The sequence below is a fragment of the Delphinapterus leucas genome, chromosome 18 (assembly GCF_059928025.1).
Source record: "Delphinapterus leucas isolate spDelLeu-1000000601 "Yukka" chromosome 18, BTC_Dleu_Yukka2, whole genome shotgun sequence".
Classification (NCBI taxonomy): Eukaryota; Metazoa; Chordata; class Mammalia; order Artiodactyla; family Monodontidae; genus Delphinapterus; species Delphinapterus leucas.
Window position 1 is genome coordinate 57,661,789 of NC_143146.1, and position 17,641 is coordinate 57,679,429.

Consider the following 17,641-nt stretch of genomic DNA (forward strand, 5'->3'; position numbering starts at 1 on the left):
AATAAAAAACATCAATGAGATAATTTTTTGTTATAAAAATTGAGTAAGTTTAGAACAGTGTTATACTGTTGATAGGAGTTTAAATCAGTACAAACTTTCTGAAGGGCAGTGTGGCAAAACATATATGTATATCAATGCACATATATATATACACACACATATACGTATATATACGTATATAATACACACACATATGTACAGATACACATTGCTGATCAAAACAAAGTAGAATAATAATCCCACTGTTTCCTCTGCTGGTTAGTTCACAGTGCAAGCATTATGTTCAGTTCTTGGTGCTGCCCTTACAGAAAGACACGGAGAGACTCAATTTATCATCATTTATTCTGATGTTCAAATTGTCCAAAGTTTAGCCAATGGAAGCTCCTTCTAGCTGGCTCTCATGATCTTTGTTTTCTTTATTGTGGTAAAGAATACATATAAAATTTACCACCTTAACCATTTTTAAGTGTACAGTTCAATAGTGTAAGTCCCATAGACTTTGGGCATGTCTTCATCATTCTTTGAGCACTTACTTTTTGTTAAGGAAAGATGTTTTAGACTCATCTTGTACATTTCTGTCTGAGCCCTAGAGTCAGTCATTTCTCCAAAGAGCTTGGTTTCCTCTAGAGGAAAATGGGATTTGGAAACTAAGCTCTGGATACCACAGGTGCTTATGGCTGCTCCCAGACCCTCTAAGTGGCTGTGTATGTACACACACATACCTCTAGGTCTGCATTTATTTTTATATTTACATGTGTTGAAGATCATGAATTTATACCAATACTCAGCTTCAGTTCAGCGCCACAGGGTGTGTTCTAGTTTCCTCCCTTTTCATATTCGTACCTCTTTTCTGAAAGTGAGAAACCTGGTTCCTGTTATTCTTAATATATTCACTTATTTGTTCAGGCCTTTGTTCTTACTTGTTCAGAGTCCCCCACTTCTCCCCGCATTGGTGATTGCCCTCCTCACCCTCCTTGCGCTATAGCAACCCTTGTTAGGCTGTTGTTAACCTTTGCTGCCCTCCACAGGGATGCTCTCCTCAGCCCTTCTAGGCTTCCACCCCCTGTTCTGAGGCTGCCCTCTCCTCAAAGGCATGCCTCCTTCCCCTGCTAGGGCTCCAATAGCCTGTTTCAGGCTGTCCTTCCATGTGGATGCCCTCGCCTCACTAGGCTCTGACCCATTTCTTGTTGAGCTGTTCCGTTATGGGGTGCCCTCCTTTACCCCATGGGCTCTGGCACCTTGCCCCGGCCTGCCCTCTCTACCCCAGGCACTTCCTTTCCACTTGGGCTATGACTGCTCTGCTCAACCCACTCTGCAGATGCCTACCTTGCTTGGCCTCCCCTATTGGTTTTTGAGCTATATTGTTCAAGAAGGGGACATATGACTAGGAATTCAAAATGAAACAAAACAAAACCCACAAAAAATCCTGTGGGAGCACAGGGTTATTATTATTATTATTTGGTTGGTTTTCTTATCCTGAAGAAGCAGGTGATTTATTGGTTATCAGTGATTAGTGAAAAGTCTGGCCCCATTGGTGTCAAATCTAAGATGTATTTTAAGAGTGTAAGAAAAAGGAAAGACATTAATTTTTTTAAAAAAGGCAAGAGGAACGAGGTTGGGGTCTAAAGAAGTATCTGTGGAGTATTGAGAAACAGACTCAGAGTAACGAGAAACATTATGAGACTTTCAGTGAAAGGGTGGGCCAGGTGTTTACTTCATCCATTTCTGAAGCCATTACTGTGTTTTACAATAGTGGATGTTTATAACTTTGACCACAGATCATCATGGGAAGGGTATATTTTAGTTGTAATGTAGAATGACAAAAGGTCATGTATACTTCATACATTCATATACCAAGACAAAGCAATACATAATCCTTTTAAAATAAATTTTAAGTTTTCAAGGGTTAATATTTATTCTAGAAAATTAACTCATCCAGAGTTGATCAATCTCTTATCATTCCAACTAAGGTGCTATTATTATACAGTTGTCCCTTGAACAATAAGAGTTTGAACTGCACAGGTCCACTGATTATATGGTTTTTTTTCAGTCAGCATATGCTACAGTTCCACACGTTTGCTGTTGGTTGAATCCATGGACATGGAACCATGAACATAGAGGGTGTCGTCTGCCCTAACCCCTGCATTGTTCAAGGGTCAACTGTATATGAAAAGGAAGTTGACCTCCCCTCCTGTGTTCCCTAATTGCATCTGGGTGATTTCTAGTCACTGACGGGAAATGGCAGCATGATCTTTAATCCATCCTTTTTCCTTTGCTGCCCACTTTCAGTCATTTCCTCTTCTATCAGTGTTTTTTTTTTTTACATCTGTATTGGAGTATAATTGCTTTACAATGGTGTGTTAGTTTCTGCTTTATAACAAAGTCAATCAGTTATACATATACATATATTCCCATATCTCTTCCTTCTTGCGTCTCCCACCCTCCCTATCCCACCCCTCTAGGCGGTCACAAAGCACCGAGCTGGTCTCCCTGTGCTATGCGGCTGCTTCCCACTAGCTATCTACCTTACTTTTGGTAGTGTATATATGTCCATGCCTCTCTCTCACTTTGTCACAGCTTACCCTTCCCCCTCCCCATATCCTCAAGTCCATTCTCTAGTAGGTCTGTGTCTTTATTCCTGTCTTACCCCTAGGTTCTTCATGACATTTTTTTCCCTTAAATTCCATATATATGTGTTAGCATACGGTATTTGTCTTTCTCTTTCTGACTTACTTCAGTCTGTATGACAGACTCTAGGTCTATCCACCTCATTACAAAAAGCTCAATTTCGTTTCTTCTTATGGCTGAGTCATATTCCATTGTATATATGTGCCACATCTTCTTTATCCATTCATCCGATGATGGCCACTTAGGTTGTTTCCATCTCTGGGCTATTGTAAATAGAGCTGCAATGAACATTTTGGTACTTGACTCTTTTTGAATTATGGTTTTCTCAGGGTATATGCCCAGTAGTGGGATTGCTGGGTCATATGGTAGTTCTATTTGTAGTTTTTTAAGGAACCTCCATACTGTTCTCCATAGTGGCTGTACCAATTCACATTCCCACCAGCAGTGCAAGAGTGTCCCTTTTCTCCACACCCACTCCAGCATTTATTGTTTCTAGATTTTTTGATGATGGCCAGACTCCTCCTTGAATTCTACAGCTGTCTGGTTCAGGCCTTCATTACTTTTTATATGCGTTTCTGCATTAACCTCAGTTCAATTCAGTAAACATTACGTGAGTGCCTTCTGTGTCTTTCCCTTTGCTTTGCCTACAGTGCCTCTCTCTTAGGGTAGCTAAATTCAGTTCCTCTAGAAGGAAAGTTCTGGAGAGATAGGGAAGGGACTGTAGTGAATTCAGTGCCTGACTGTCTGCATGTTGAGGGGATTGTTGTCGTGCCGAACTGGGAGCACATTGTTGCCAGATCTTCCGGTCCTGTAAGAGAAGCTGGAAATTCATTATTTTTATGTGAAATCTTAAACTTTTTTCACCTCTTTTCTAGGTACTTCCCCAACAAAAAGAAGATTGACATTGTATTTTAATGTATGAAAGACTGGGAATTCATACAGTAAACAAATCTCTGTAAGAATCTGGAATCCTTAGTCTGGCCTAAAAGGCACTTTACCACTTGACTCCAACCTACCGTTCACTGATGTTAGAAGGAATATGCTGGATACTTTCTCATTTCTGGTGTTTAGTTGGATTCTTCTCTTAGCCTGGAATGGCCACTTGTTGTTGATCTCATCCCCCACTCAGTTCATCTTTTCCTAGCTTTCATATCTGCATTTCCATGACAGTTTGTTATACCTCTGTCTTGAAATTATTGTCCTGTTTGTAGTTGTTCGTGGATTGGAGCTGTTTTTTTTTTCATTAGACTGGGACCTTCTTGAGGATAAAGACCTATACTCGTACTATACCATGCACTTGTCACAGTACCTAGTGGATGTATAGCAGACACTTAATGACAGTGAATGACTGAACCACTGAAGGAAGACAGGTTGGAACTCAGCCGGGTGTTATGGAGAACTAGTAGTTTTCTAACTGGTCTTCATATCCATTCTATGTATATTTTCTGATGTCAGTCTCTTGGAACATGTCTTTGTACTTGTTATACTTTGGTTCAAACAATGCTTGTAGCTCTCCATTGCCTAAAGAGTGAAGTCCATGCTCTGTGCTGTGATATTCAAGATCTTATATGGTCTGGCCCCATTTCTCCTTTATAGTTCATCTCCTACTATTCTTTATTTTGTACTTTCCCTCCCAGCCAAATCTGATCACATTTTCCTGGCTTTGCTTAGCAATTTACTTTGCTTTTTTTTTTTGGCCCTGTCACGAAGCATGCAGGATCTTAGTTTCCCCGACCTGGGATCAAACCTGCGTCCCCTGCAGTGGAAGTGCAGAGTCTTAACCACTCGACCGCCAGGAAAGTCCCACTTAGCTATTTACTGTTTTTTCTTTTTTAACATCTTTATTGGAGTATAATTGCTTTACAATGGTGTGTTAGTTTCTACTTTATAATAAAGTGAATCAGTTATCCATATACATATGTTCCCATATCTCTTCCCTCTTGCGTCTCCCTCCCTCCCACCCTAGGTATCCCACCCCTTTAGGTGGTCACAAAGCACCGAGCTGATCTCCCTGTGCTATGCGGCTGCTTCCCACTAGCTATCTGTTTTACGTTTGATACTATAGCTCAAAAGCTGCCTCTTGTTGAGCCAGTCCTCAACTCTTAAAATGGAAGAAGTGGTGTACTCCCACCTAATCCTAGCACATTGTGGCTCTCTTAATTAAAATTAAAATTTATCTCACTTTATAGTTATGGATTTAGCTTTTTTTTTTTTTTTTTGCGGTATGCGGGCCTCTCACTGTTGTGGCCTCTCCTGTTGTGGAGCACAGGCTCCGTGGTCATGGCTCACGGGCCCAGCCGCTCCGCGGCGTGTGGGATCTTCCCGGACCAGGGCGCGAACCCGTGTCTCCTGCATTGGCAGGCAGACTCTCAACCACTGCGCCACCAGGGAAGCCCCTGGATTTAGCTTTTATATCTTCTGCTGGCTGGGGATAGGGGCCTTCCACTCAGTACTTTGCAGGTATTTAATACATGATTTTTTTTAAATTAGGCTATTATTAGGGTGTACATTGATCCCATATTTATTAAAAAAAAGAAAAAGAAAAATTTTAAAATGTAATTCAAATAAATTAAAAATCGTATGGAAGGATATTTACTGGGGATAACAGTAGATGTTAACAGTAGAATCTTGGCTAATTTAAAACTTTTGGGTTGTCTGTAATAAAATTATTTCTACATGGGCATACATTATTTTTATAGCAGAGAAAATTGCTTGTAATTTAAAAATAATTTTTGATCTTTAAGATTTTGTTAGGTAAGTGAAACTTCTTCAGCTAGACAAAATAAATAGTAAAATTTGTTGAAGTTCTATATATCTGGTATTAAATATGCCATTCACATGCTGCTGAATGCTAAAAACACTCAGAGGGCTACTCTGGTGGCGCAATGGTTAAGAATCCGCCTGTGAATGCAGGGGACATGGGTTCGAGCCCTGGTCCGGGAAGATCCCACATACCGTGGAGCAGCTAAGCCCGTGCGCCACAACTCCTGAACCTGTGCTCTAGAACCCACAAGCCACAACTACTAAGCTCATGTGCCACAACTACTGAAGCCAGCATGCCTAGAGCCGTGTTCCGCAGCAAGAGAAGCCACCGCAATGAGAAGCCCGCACACCGCAACGAAGAGTAGCCCCCGCTCGCCGCAACTAGAGAAAGCCCGTGCGCAGCAACGAAGACCCAACGCAGCCAAAAATAATAAATAACTAATAAATTAAAATACTCAGAAATGAAAATAAGAATTGTAATAAGATCATTATTTGGATAAAATATTATTAGGTCAGGTTGTAATAGTGTTAAGAGACACAAACTCATAATATCTAAAACACTCATGTGGGATTAATGCGTATTTGTTTTTCCTATAGGATTACAAATAGAATAGTTTAGGAGAGCCAAGGATAAATATTAGTTAATCTCTGTAAATGTAATATTTTTATGTAAATATGAAGTAGCATTATTTCTTTTAGTTCTTAGCTTACATTTGAAAAAAATATGAAATTAAATAATTGAAAATTTTTTCTTTCCTCTCTTTCAGAAATCAAGGAAGGACCGAGGTAAGATTATTTCTATGGAAATTTTATTTAAAACATTAGATTATTTTACTATGCATTAGTAATAGTAAAGAGAGGGTAGTGTTTGCGTTCTGGAAAACTCCACATCAAGCTGGTGGCTGGTCAGGAACACATACTAGTATAAATGCCACTCTTGTGTGAATGAATAGGCTCCTTTCTAGTTGTTCATGCTTAGCATTTTTCTACTTTGACCTAAATATCCCCTCTCTGGTACTATGAAAGTATTGTTTCAGTAATACTTTAAACATTATTTCACTTTGGCAAATGCATTTGATTTGGATTTTTGAAGGCTTTAGATTTTGACCCATTAAGTCCAGGACATAATTTGCAGTACCTGTCGCATAGTAGAGAGATATTTAATAATACTTCATAATCTTTCTACATGGTTAAGAGTTCAGTATGTTAAGTTTATAAATCCCTTTGATGTAAAATTTGGGGAGATATGGTAAAAATCATTTTGAAAGAACACCTACTGTGTCTTTTGATTCTAAACCTCAATATTGAGTTATCCTTACGAATATTTAGTTGTATTTGTTGAAATATTCAAAAGTAAAACAGCACCTAGTACTCATACAGTTACTGGATCTAAAAAGAAAGACATCCTCTGCTTATGGGAATGTTTAAGCTTCCTGAGTAAATAGCTCACTTCCCCCTGCTTCAAGTACAGTCGCTTTCTTAATACTTTTAAAATGTTCAGTCATTCAGCAAACACTGTTTTCCTTCTGTGTGCCAGGCATTTTGCTAGGAGATGGATGGATGAATGGATGGATAGATCTGTCTGTCTATCTATCTATCTATCTATCTGTCAATCTATCCATCCATCCATCCACCTAATACTCATCTAATTTATTTAGGGGTATAAATATAACAAGACATGGTTTCTTCCTTGACCTCAGACACCTTAGGAAAAAAAATTTATTTCTATTTTGTAAATAGAAGTTTTTCAGCCATAGACCAGAGAAAACATTTGAAAGCTGTCTATATAATGGTAGATTAGCCCCATTATTCTGACAAAAGGGGATAGATTCTCTTATTGGGACTAATTATTAAAAATTTTTTGACGAAGTTTTTAAAAAATGCTTAATAAAATGACTGGAAAAGATTCACACTAAAAAAGTATTTGATTTATAGTTAGAATTTCTGTACAGATACTTTGAATACAAAAATCTATTGTAATAAGCTCTGGTTCATGTGTCTCCTAGGTGTCATTTACTTTGAATGAGGACCTTGCAAACATTCATGATATTGGCGGGAAACCAGCTTCAGTCAGTGCTCCTAGAGAACATCCATTTCTCTTGCAAAGTGTTGGAGGACAGACATTAACGGTGTTTACCGAGAGCTCATCAGGTAAGTGGGAAGAGAATTATTTAAATGCAATTCCTGTACATGTTGTGTAGATTTTCTCTCTCAGCGCATACTCTAAGGTCATTACCAGGGCTGTTCCACCTATTGTTCTTTCTACCTCTTATTCATATCATACTACTTCTCTGCTCTAAGTACTTTCCTGTGACTGATGAAATTTTGGCTGTTACTGGAAGGGTTTAATTTCCATTTGGGGCATGAAGAAATAGAACAAAGCAGATGGAAGAGTGTGGTGCATCAAGCTGTCTTCTAGGATGTTGAGGAAACAGTATTATGAGTTTTGACAAGATAAGGTCATCCTTGCCTGTTTTGGTAAATTAATATTCAGTAACTATAAGTTGTGTTTTAAAAAGTACTGCTGAATATTAGGGAATATTTAGTCAAAATAGAGGGAATATTTTGGCTCTTGTATGCTTTCTATACTTTTTAATGCATAGGGATTAATTTCTTTTAATCGGTATCAACTTCTAAGAAACTGTGTATAGTTTTTAATTTTGTGTGTTTGCTCTCAGATGTTTTAACAGTTCAGTAAATCAGAGCAGGTGTTTCAGTTTGTGAATTAAATATAAAGGGAACTTTTTTTGTGGCGTATGTAAGAGTATATGTTTATTTTCATTGTTTCTTGGTTTTTAAGCTTCACTGAATTTAGCATATTACTAGTAAAGCAGCAGGCCACCTCACTTTAACAGAACTAATTTCTCTTACCTGATTCAGAAAGTTTATTGGTTGTTTAAAAGAAAAACATCCATGGTTTTGTTGTATTTTCATTAAACATTACAAAGAAAGCTGTAAGATTGAGGACACGGGGAGGGGGAAGGGTAAGCTGGGACGAAGTGAGAGAGTGGCATGGACTTATATATACTACCAAATGTAAAATAGATAGCTAGTGGGAAGCAGCCGCATAGCACAGGGAGATCAGCTCGGTGCTTTGTGACCACCTAGAGGGGTGGGATGGGGGGGTGGGAGGGAGACGCAAGAGGGAGGAGATATGGGGATATATGTATATTTATAGCTGATTCACTGTTATAAAGCAGAAACTAACACACCATTGTAAAGCAATTATACTCCTATAAGATGTTAAAAAAAAAGAAAGCTGTAAGAAATTATAATATGTTAAGAACATTATTGTTTAAATAGAGTATACAGTTGATACTTGAAAAATGGGAAGGTTAAGGGCAGCAACCCTCACAGAGTTGAAAATGCGCATGTAATTTACAGTGGGCTCTCTGTATCCAAGGTTCCTCCATATCTGTGGTTCTGTGTGCTCAAACTTAACAACTGTAGATTGTGTAGTACTGTAGTATTTACCATTGAGAAAAATCCACATATAAGTAGACCTGTGCAGTTCAAACCCATGTTGTTCAGGCGTCACCTGTACTCAGATAAATTTTTTGTGGTGTCTTGGATTGCCAATAGCTGCATAAATTGATGTCAAAAAAATTAGTCATTTTTTTTCCCCTGGGACATAGAATTTAAAAAAAGATTTGTATTATTACATTATTCTGTTACCATAATAATTTGTAGTGTAATATTATGGGAAGTAGAAAATGTTAAACGTATGCATTTTCTCCTGGAGAAGATTCAACCATTCAACAAATATTTATTGTATGCTGCATTGTGCAGGGCATAGCATAGGCACATCCAAGGAATCTGAATTAGCCTTGCAACTGATGGGATTTAATAAGACCTATTGAACCTGTGAGGTTTTCTCTACTTTTGTGTTTGTCCCTGGAGTAGAAGAGGTGTTGGCACCAAGATGATAAAAAGGAAGTAGTCTGGAAAAAAGCTTGAGGTAGGGAGACTTGAGCTTCCTTGGTAGAAAAAGGTACCCTATTTCAGATTTTTTACCTCTTATCAAGTTGCTAATTTTTCCAAAGCATGATTCATTGCTGGTACGTATACGGAAGACAGTGGTTTAGAAAGCTAAGGTTTGTTGTCCTCAAAACTAATCTTTCATTTTTAATCTCGTAAATCCTTTAGTTAGCATTGTGATCTTTTTGAACATTTTGTATTCACATTTCTGGTTACAGTGTACTCCAAAGTGAACATGGTATTATAAGGATTATCTTGCCAGGAATATGGAAAAAGATCAAGATTGTCATCCTTCTTCTGGAGTTTGTACAATATGTTCTTGCTTTGTAGAACTGTGATAATACAGGTGCAGGTCTAAGTTGCTATTAGATGGTGCACACTATAAGGGAGGTCTTTGCTGCCTAATCTCAGTCATTTCTGTTTCACGTCATTGTTCCTTAACTCTCTTTGCACCTTTTTAGGCCTTAATTTCCTTATTTATGAAATACAGATAATAGTTATTTACATTAGTGCATAAATATGAATATATTTAAAACACTTTGAATAATACTTGGTATATAGTACATGCTCAGTAACTATTAGCTGTTATTACTATTATTACTATTAGATTTTACTTTTAAACACTTTAGGTTTCAAATGTATTTTAAGGTGTGTGCATGCATTTTACCTATATCTGGGTGTATATCACTTGATAAAATTCAACCAGAAGAGATTTTTATGTTCAGTGTTTTTAATTGCCTGGAGGACCAGGAAAAATGCTCTAGAATCGTTAACGGTTCATTTCCTTTTCCGAGCCTTGCGTCATTTGCTATTTCTACTCATTAAGGTACGAGTTGTACAACTGGGTTCCTTGGCTCTCTGGGAAGCCATAAATAGACAACAGGGACTCTGTGACTGCTGTGACATGTTTAAAATGCTAGCTAAGTGTATATCTGCATGTTTTTCTGCAGGACAAGACCCTAGCTTTCATTGGGGTCTCAGAGGGATCTGGGACCCAAAAAAGCTAAAGAGCCACCACTCTAGTATTAGCTTGGTTTGTCATGAACCTGCCAAAATGTAAGTGACTGAGTCATCTTACAATGAGCAAGCCATTTATTTTACATTGAAATATACATGGAGGTGGACATTATCCTGAATATTTTTCCATTTTTCTCTCAAGCGTAGAACTGTACCTTCTTATTAAAAAAATTGCTTTTCTGGGCTCTTTATTTCTTTTTACTAGTGCCCAGGTCTATAAAACAGAATTTTATAAGAAAAGATTAGACCTTCACTTAAGTTCAGTGTGTTGAGTTTAATTTTAATAGCTTTATTTTCTCAGTTAACATACTTTTGTCGGTTTTTGAGAGACCTCTTTTGAGCCAGTTTTTCTAATGGTTGAATTCTACATATTTGAGTGTCTTTGGGGTGATGGGGTTAGAGGGGGCCTGATGATATGTTTTACAATGCTTTCTCCTTAATTAAAACAATCTGCATTTTATGAGCATTTGATGAACACAATTCATTTGTTTCTAGTTGAGCATTCCTATCTCAGAGAATGGGTTTCATTTTTAAGGGCCATTTGGATTAGCCCTTCTTCCACCTCCAGATTTCTCCGTGAAATTCCAGATAATCTATTTTCTCTATTAAATATTTCCATGGGGATCTCTATTAGCTTATCTCTCTACCCTCATCTACATGGAAAAGCCTCATGTGTTTGGCCTTTTTTTTTTTTCCTTGGGTCTTCAGTTTAGTATTTTTATCTATTTTCTGGTAACCAGATAACTTCTGTTTCTTTTGTCCTTTGTACCACTACCTTTGCTCAAACTTATGTTTTCATTTTACAATTGCCAATTCTAGACTAAAAGTTGTTCAACAGATATTTTTGATGCTAGGCTCTACGCTAGAATAAGACTCGACTCTCTGAGTCCAGTTGGGCAACTGATATGTGAAAAAATAATTGCTACAGAAAGTGCTCTGTTAGAGTTACGTACAAAAAAGAGTATGTACTTTGCCTGAAGGAACTGGGAGAGGCTTCAAAAGTGGAGAAAATACTTGAGCTGGACCTCAAATACATGAATAAATGCACATCAATAGGAGGGAAGAAAGTGAAGATAAAATTTATTTCTCTCACCTTCAAGTATCCTATTCTTCACTTAGCTTTTTGCTACCTGTCATACTCTGTCATCATCTAAAATCCGTTCAATGGTCCTGGTTAGATCAAAGCGAAAAAGCTCAGTTGTAGATTTCATAGTCTAGTTTAGAGATGAAAATCTTTGTACTGGTACGGTGGCAGTGGAAAAGAGGGCTCCTGTTCTAGAGATATTAGAGGAAGTTTGACAGCTTTTGGTGATGAATTGACTGGGCAGGGACTGGAAGAGTGAGAAGTCTAGGATGGTTTCCAAGCTTCTTTGACTTGAGAATCTGGTTGAATGGTGAGACCATTACTGAGTTAGAAAGTATTGGAAGAAATGGGCAGGCTTGGAGCTGATAGAGACAAGGTGACTTTTTTGCTCAAGTTTTCATTATCTTTTTTTTTTATCTATTTATTTTAGTTATTTATTTTTGGCTGCGTTGGGTCTTCATTGCTGCATGCGGGCTTTCTCTAGTTGCGGTGAGCAGGGGCTACTCTTCGTTGCGGTGCGTGGGCTTCTTATTGCGGTGGCTCCTCTTGTGGAGCACGGGCTCTAGGCACATGGGCTTCAGTAGTTGTGGCTTGCAGGCTCAGTAGTTGTGGCTCATGGGCTCTAGAGCACAGGCTCAGTAGTTGTGGCACACGGGCTTCGTTGCTCCGCGGCATGTGGGATCTTCCTGGACCAGGGCTCGAACTCGTGTCCCCTGCATTGGCGGGCGGATTCTTAACCACTGCGCCGCCAGAGAAGCCCCAGTTTTCATTATCTTTGACCCCTTTTCAGCAGCTTGTTGTTAATTAAAAAAATTGGTATTTGTACCTAGTTTTTGCAAGCCCTCTTTTACTTAGGCCTGCGATACTTCAGTGAGCAAAATCTCAGCTTTCATAGTGCTTACATTTTAGTAAGAGGAGACAGCAACAAATAGTAAACATAATAAGTAAATTGTATTGCAGCCTAGAAGGTGGTAAGTTCTCTGGGAAAAAAGCAGGCAGTGGGATCAGGAGTACTAGGTTGAGGGTGGGGCTTGAAATTTTAAATAGCGTGGTCAGATGTGGGCTCATTGAGAAGGTGGGATTTGAACTAAGTCTTGAAAGAGGCAGAGGGTAGCCTTGTGGAGTTAGTTATCCAGCTAGGAGTTTTCAAGGCAGAGGGAACACATTTGCCCTAAGGTGGGAGCAAGCCTGGAATGTTCTAGGGGAAGCAAGGAAGTCAGTGTGGGCAGAATCGATGGGCAGGGGGGAAGAGGCCATTAGGCTGGAGAGGAAGGGGGTTGGCGGTGGCAGATCATGAAGGGATTTGTGAACCATTATAAGGGTTTTGGATTTTACTGAGTGAAATGGGGAGCCACTGGGGGGTTTTGAGCAGTGTAGTGATATACTCTGACTTACATTTTGAAGGCCCTCTCTGGCCAGTTGAGAAGAGACCATGAGGACAAGGGTAGCAGCTAGAGGCTATTGCAGTAATCCAGGGAGAGATGACAGAGACTTGGACCAGTGTGGCAGCAGTGACAAAGGTCTATTTTCTCATCTGATGTTCATCCCATCTTTAGTTGTCTTAACAGACAATCCACTTGGATTTCTTATCACCTGAAACTCGGAAGTTATGAAATCAAATTGACTTCTACATTCCTTTATTCTCTATGTATCCATATTTCTGTCAGTGATAACATCATTCTTCTGTTCTCTTGGCCATGATAGTTCTTGGCCTCCTCTAACTCTCACATTCAGTCAGTTGCCCACTTGGTCATGCCCATAGTAGACATCACACATACACATTTCTCAATACCACTTAATCCAGAATCCTCTGAAAACTTCACCCATCCTCTCTACCCTCTTCTAGTCCAATCTGCTGGAATCCCTTCTCTCACTATAGCTTCCTGGCTCTGCTGCCTCTCCTTTTCCCCTTGTTTTCCTCTGCAGGAATTTGTTTGCCTTTTACAGTCATAACCATTCTGCCCTTTATGGCTGTAGCCTTTTGATTTGATTGATTCTTCCTTCATCTGGACTTGTATGGCAGTAACGTTTGTATTACTCATTTTGTCCCGGAATTAAACCTTATGGGCAGGGGACTGTGGCTCATGCTTATCTCCAGAGTGTCTATTGTAGGACTGAGCACATAGCACATGGGCTTGTTAAAGCAAATATGTGTTGAAATAGTTTGTTTTCCTTTATTTTCTCCTAAGAATTACTAATACTCTAAAGGTACTCTTTAGCGTGTTTTTAAGTGAGATGGCTTGTTAGTGACAAAAGGATAGATTTTCTTCCTTCAAAGTTAAGTCTTTTTCTTAGGACACTTGAGGTTCAAAATTGAATATTAAATTCCTTTGTTCCCTACTTTATTTCTTGCTCATTATATTTTTATTTTGGCACAGATGATTCTTCTACTTTCTCTTTGCTAATCAGATTAGTTCAGTGCTGTGTGATGTGACACTTGGTTAACCACTGGACACATTATAATAATGCTTGGTGCATTTCTCCTGTTTGTTGAGAGTCAGTTGGTTTGAATTAAGCTTTATGTGTATCTGTGTGTGCTTTATAGCTTTCAAACTACAGCTGTTTTCTTTTTTGAATTTTTTTCTTATCACTGCTTTTACATGAATTATACTGTTGCATAAATTATCACCATCTGTATATTACTAATTGCCATTGCAGTGGGACTCTGAGATTTTTTTTTAACCGAAGTATAGTTGATTTATAATGTTGCATTAATTTCTGCTGTACAGCAAAGTGATTCAGTTATATATATATATATACATTCCTTTTAAAATTATTTTCCATTAAGGTTTATCACAGGATATTGACTATCCCTGTGCTATACAGTAGGACCTTGTTGTTTATCAATTCTATATGTAATGATTTGCATCTGCTAACCCCAAACTCCCAATCCGTCTTTCCCTCACACCCTTTCCCTTTTGGTAATCATAAATTTGTTTTCTATGTCTCTGAGTCTCTTCCTGTTTTGTAAATAAGTTCATTTGTATTATATTTTTAGATTCCACATATAAGTGATATCATATGATATCTGTCTTTCTCTGTCTCACCTACTTCACTGACTGTGATAATCTCTAAGTCCATCCATGTTGCTGCAAATGGCATTATTTCATTCTTTTTTATGGTGAGTAGTAGTATTCCATTGTATATATGTACCACATCATCTTTATCCATTCATCTGTTGATGGACATTTAGGTTGTCTCCATGTCTTAGCTATTGTGAATAGTGCTTTTGTGAACATAGGGGTGCATGTATCTTTGAATTATAGTTGGACTATATTCTTGGTTACATTTGCTGTGACACATAGTGCCTCGTTTTATATTCTCATAACTATTTGGTTTAGAAAAATTGAGGAACTTTTTACTAAGGTTTATGTCTTTCTTGTCATTAAGCAGTGATAGCTAAACAGAAGTAGGTAACCTGTTGAACACTTATTTTGTTCCCTATGTTAAGCAATTTACAGGAATTATTTATTTCACACAACAAGCCTATGAGGTAGGCACTATTGTTATTTTATTGATGAGAGAAATGGAGTTTACATAGGATATAATTTGACCAACGTACAGCTTGTAGACCTGTGCCCTTAATCATCATTCTAGTGGTTTTCAGAGTGTAGGTGCAAAATCAATTTTGTGAGTAATTGGCACCATTAAAAAAAAGAAAGCGAGAAATAGAATGGAAAAAAATTAACTTTTTATTTTGGAACATTTCAAACGTACACTGAAGTAGAATAATATAATAAACGCTGTGTACTGTCCCCACCCAGCTTTTTTAACGTGCTGTCAGTGATAAAGAACAAATTACTTTTATAAAAAGGTATTTTGCTTTTTTCATATATATATTTGCACCCCTCATTGCCCTGCTGCATTTTGTCTCCTAAGCCTCTGTAAGGCCTATCGCTGTGATTTTATCAAAATGATATATAGCTTCACTTATTCTAAACCTCAATTCCTTCATAAATTCCCTATTGGGTTTGCCCTGCAGAAACAAAAATAATCTGTCTGATCATTGTCTGTCTGCAGATTATCAATATGTTTTTAACCTGCCTCTTTCCAGGTGGGTATTTGTGTTTATGTATTATCTAGTGCAGTGGTTTCCACCTGGGGGCTGCTTTGGCAGCATCCAGAGACGTTTTTGACTGTCACACTGGCTGCATGTTCCTGGCATCTGGTGATTGGGGAGGCCACCAAACATCCTGCTGTGCACAGGGACAGCCCCTCGCAACACAGAATTACCCAGCCCAAATGTCAGTAGTGCCAAGGATGAGAAACCCTTGTCTAGTGTAAGAGAAGCTGTTATTTTTAGTGGACAAGCTATTTGGTATAACTACGGATCAGATTAAATTATAAAATAAAAATGCCTTTTTTTTTTTTGACGGAGCCAACAGGAGTGACCAGAACCTGTTCACCTCCCCAGTAGTTGGTTTTTGTTCTTCTCCTCCTGTTCTTCCCCTTCCCGTCCTCCTTCTGCCTTTTTTCTTCCTTTTGTTGTATCAGAAGAAATTTCTGTGCTTTTAGGAGACTGCTCTTGAGACAGCTTAACTTTTGGTTGGAGCATTTAATCCATTTACATTTAAGGTAATTATCGATATATATTTTCCTATTGCAATTTTCTTAATTGTTTTGGGTTTGTTTTTGTAGGTCTTTTTTCTTCCCTTACTCTTTTGTTCTCACCTCTGTGTTTCCCACCTACAGAGATTCCTTTAGCATTTGTTGTAAAGCTGGTTTGATGGTGCTGAATTGTCTTAGCTTTTGCTTGTCTGTAAAGCTTTTGATTTCTCCCTCAAATCTGAATGAGAGCCTTGCTGGGTAGAGAATTAAAGTGTTGAAAGGTTTTTCCCTTTCATCACTTTAAACTTATCATGCTACTCCCTTCTGGCCTGCAGCTTAACTTTTCATTGTGGAAAAAATTTTAAGCATATACAAAGTAGAGAAATAGTATAGTGAAACTTATGTGCCTGTCATCCAACTTCAGAGGATCAACATTTGGTCAGTCTTGCTTCAGCTGTAGCCCAGCCACTGCCCTTTGTACCTCACAAGGTTATTTTATCTCACACAGCATATCATTCCATCTTTAAATTCTTAGTACATGTCTCCATAAGGATTCCTTTCTAAAAAATACATAACCACAGTACCATTATGGTACCTAAGAAAATGAACATTAATTCCAAAATATCATCATAGATGTAGTCAGCGGAAACTATTTAATGCTCAGACTCCAATGTTTCTTGATGTTTTTTCCTCTTTACATTCTGTTTTCTGATTTGTGGTTCAACTTTGTCTGAAATCACAGTGGTTTGCAATTTAACAGCTTACAATGTCCACTTACGAAGGCACCACTGGAGAAAATACAATTCATCAAGTCATTTGTATTACTGTGAAGGCATGTAGCAGTCTTTCTGCAGAACCGTTTCAGGAATTTGGCTGGCAAAGAAGTGACAGAATAGGAAATCATTTTTAGAGCTGTACCAAGGCACTGATGTCAAATTTGTAACATTGTTGGAGAGGGAAATACTTAAACTGTGTTTACCGAATGTCATGGATTATTTTCAGATTGCAAGTTAAAGTTAACAAATAGATACATTTAGAAAGAAGAAAATGTTGTCAGCGCAACATGACCAAACTCTAAAGGCATAGAGGGCTTTTAAAATAAAAGTTAACAATAAAATAGAAGCTGTGTAAGAATTTATATGATGAATGGACTAAAAAATGTTATTTAATTCAATATAGTTACTATGAGTAGGGAAGTACTAGTTTATCTCAATATAAACAATAGGGGGGCTTCCCTGGTGGCGCAGTGGTTGAGAGTCCGCCTGCCGATGCAGGGGACACGGGTTCATGCCCTGGTCCGGGAAGATCCCACATGCCGCGGAGCGGCTGGGCCCGTGAGCCATGGCCGCTGAGCCTGCGCGTCCGGAGCCTGTGCTCCGCAACGGGAGAGGCCACAACAGTGAGAGGCCCATGTACAGCAAAACAAAAAACAAAAAAAACCAATAGGGACATATACAATTTGTGTACAGACCTCAATTTAGAATATCAGTTTCTTGGAAAATTAAAGAAATTGATCAAGAAGACTAGAGAAACCGATCTCATCTAAGTTGAGTTTAAGTTTAAAATAAACCTCTTGAAAGTTAGGTCAATCATATGTCTTTAATGCAAAATGACTTAATAAAC

General features: G+C 38.3%; 1 protein-coding gene across 1 annotated transcript in view; it reads left to right on the forward strand.

The window, feature by feature from the left end:
* Positions 1-17,641, forward strand: part of GTF2F2 (general transcription factor IIF subunit 2) — a 151,095-nt gene that overhangs the window by 18,643 nt on the left and 114,811 nt on the right. Inside the window, exons 3-4 of the mRNA XM_022574878.3 lie at positions 6,159-6,177; positions 7,398-7,542. Of these exons, the coding sequence (XP_022430586.1) occupies positions 6,159-6,177; positions 7,398-7,542 (164 nt within the window). The remainder of the gene's footprint in view (positions 1-6,158; positions 6,178-7,397; positions 7,543-17,641) is intronic.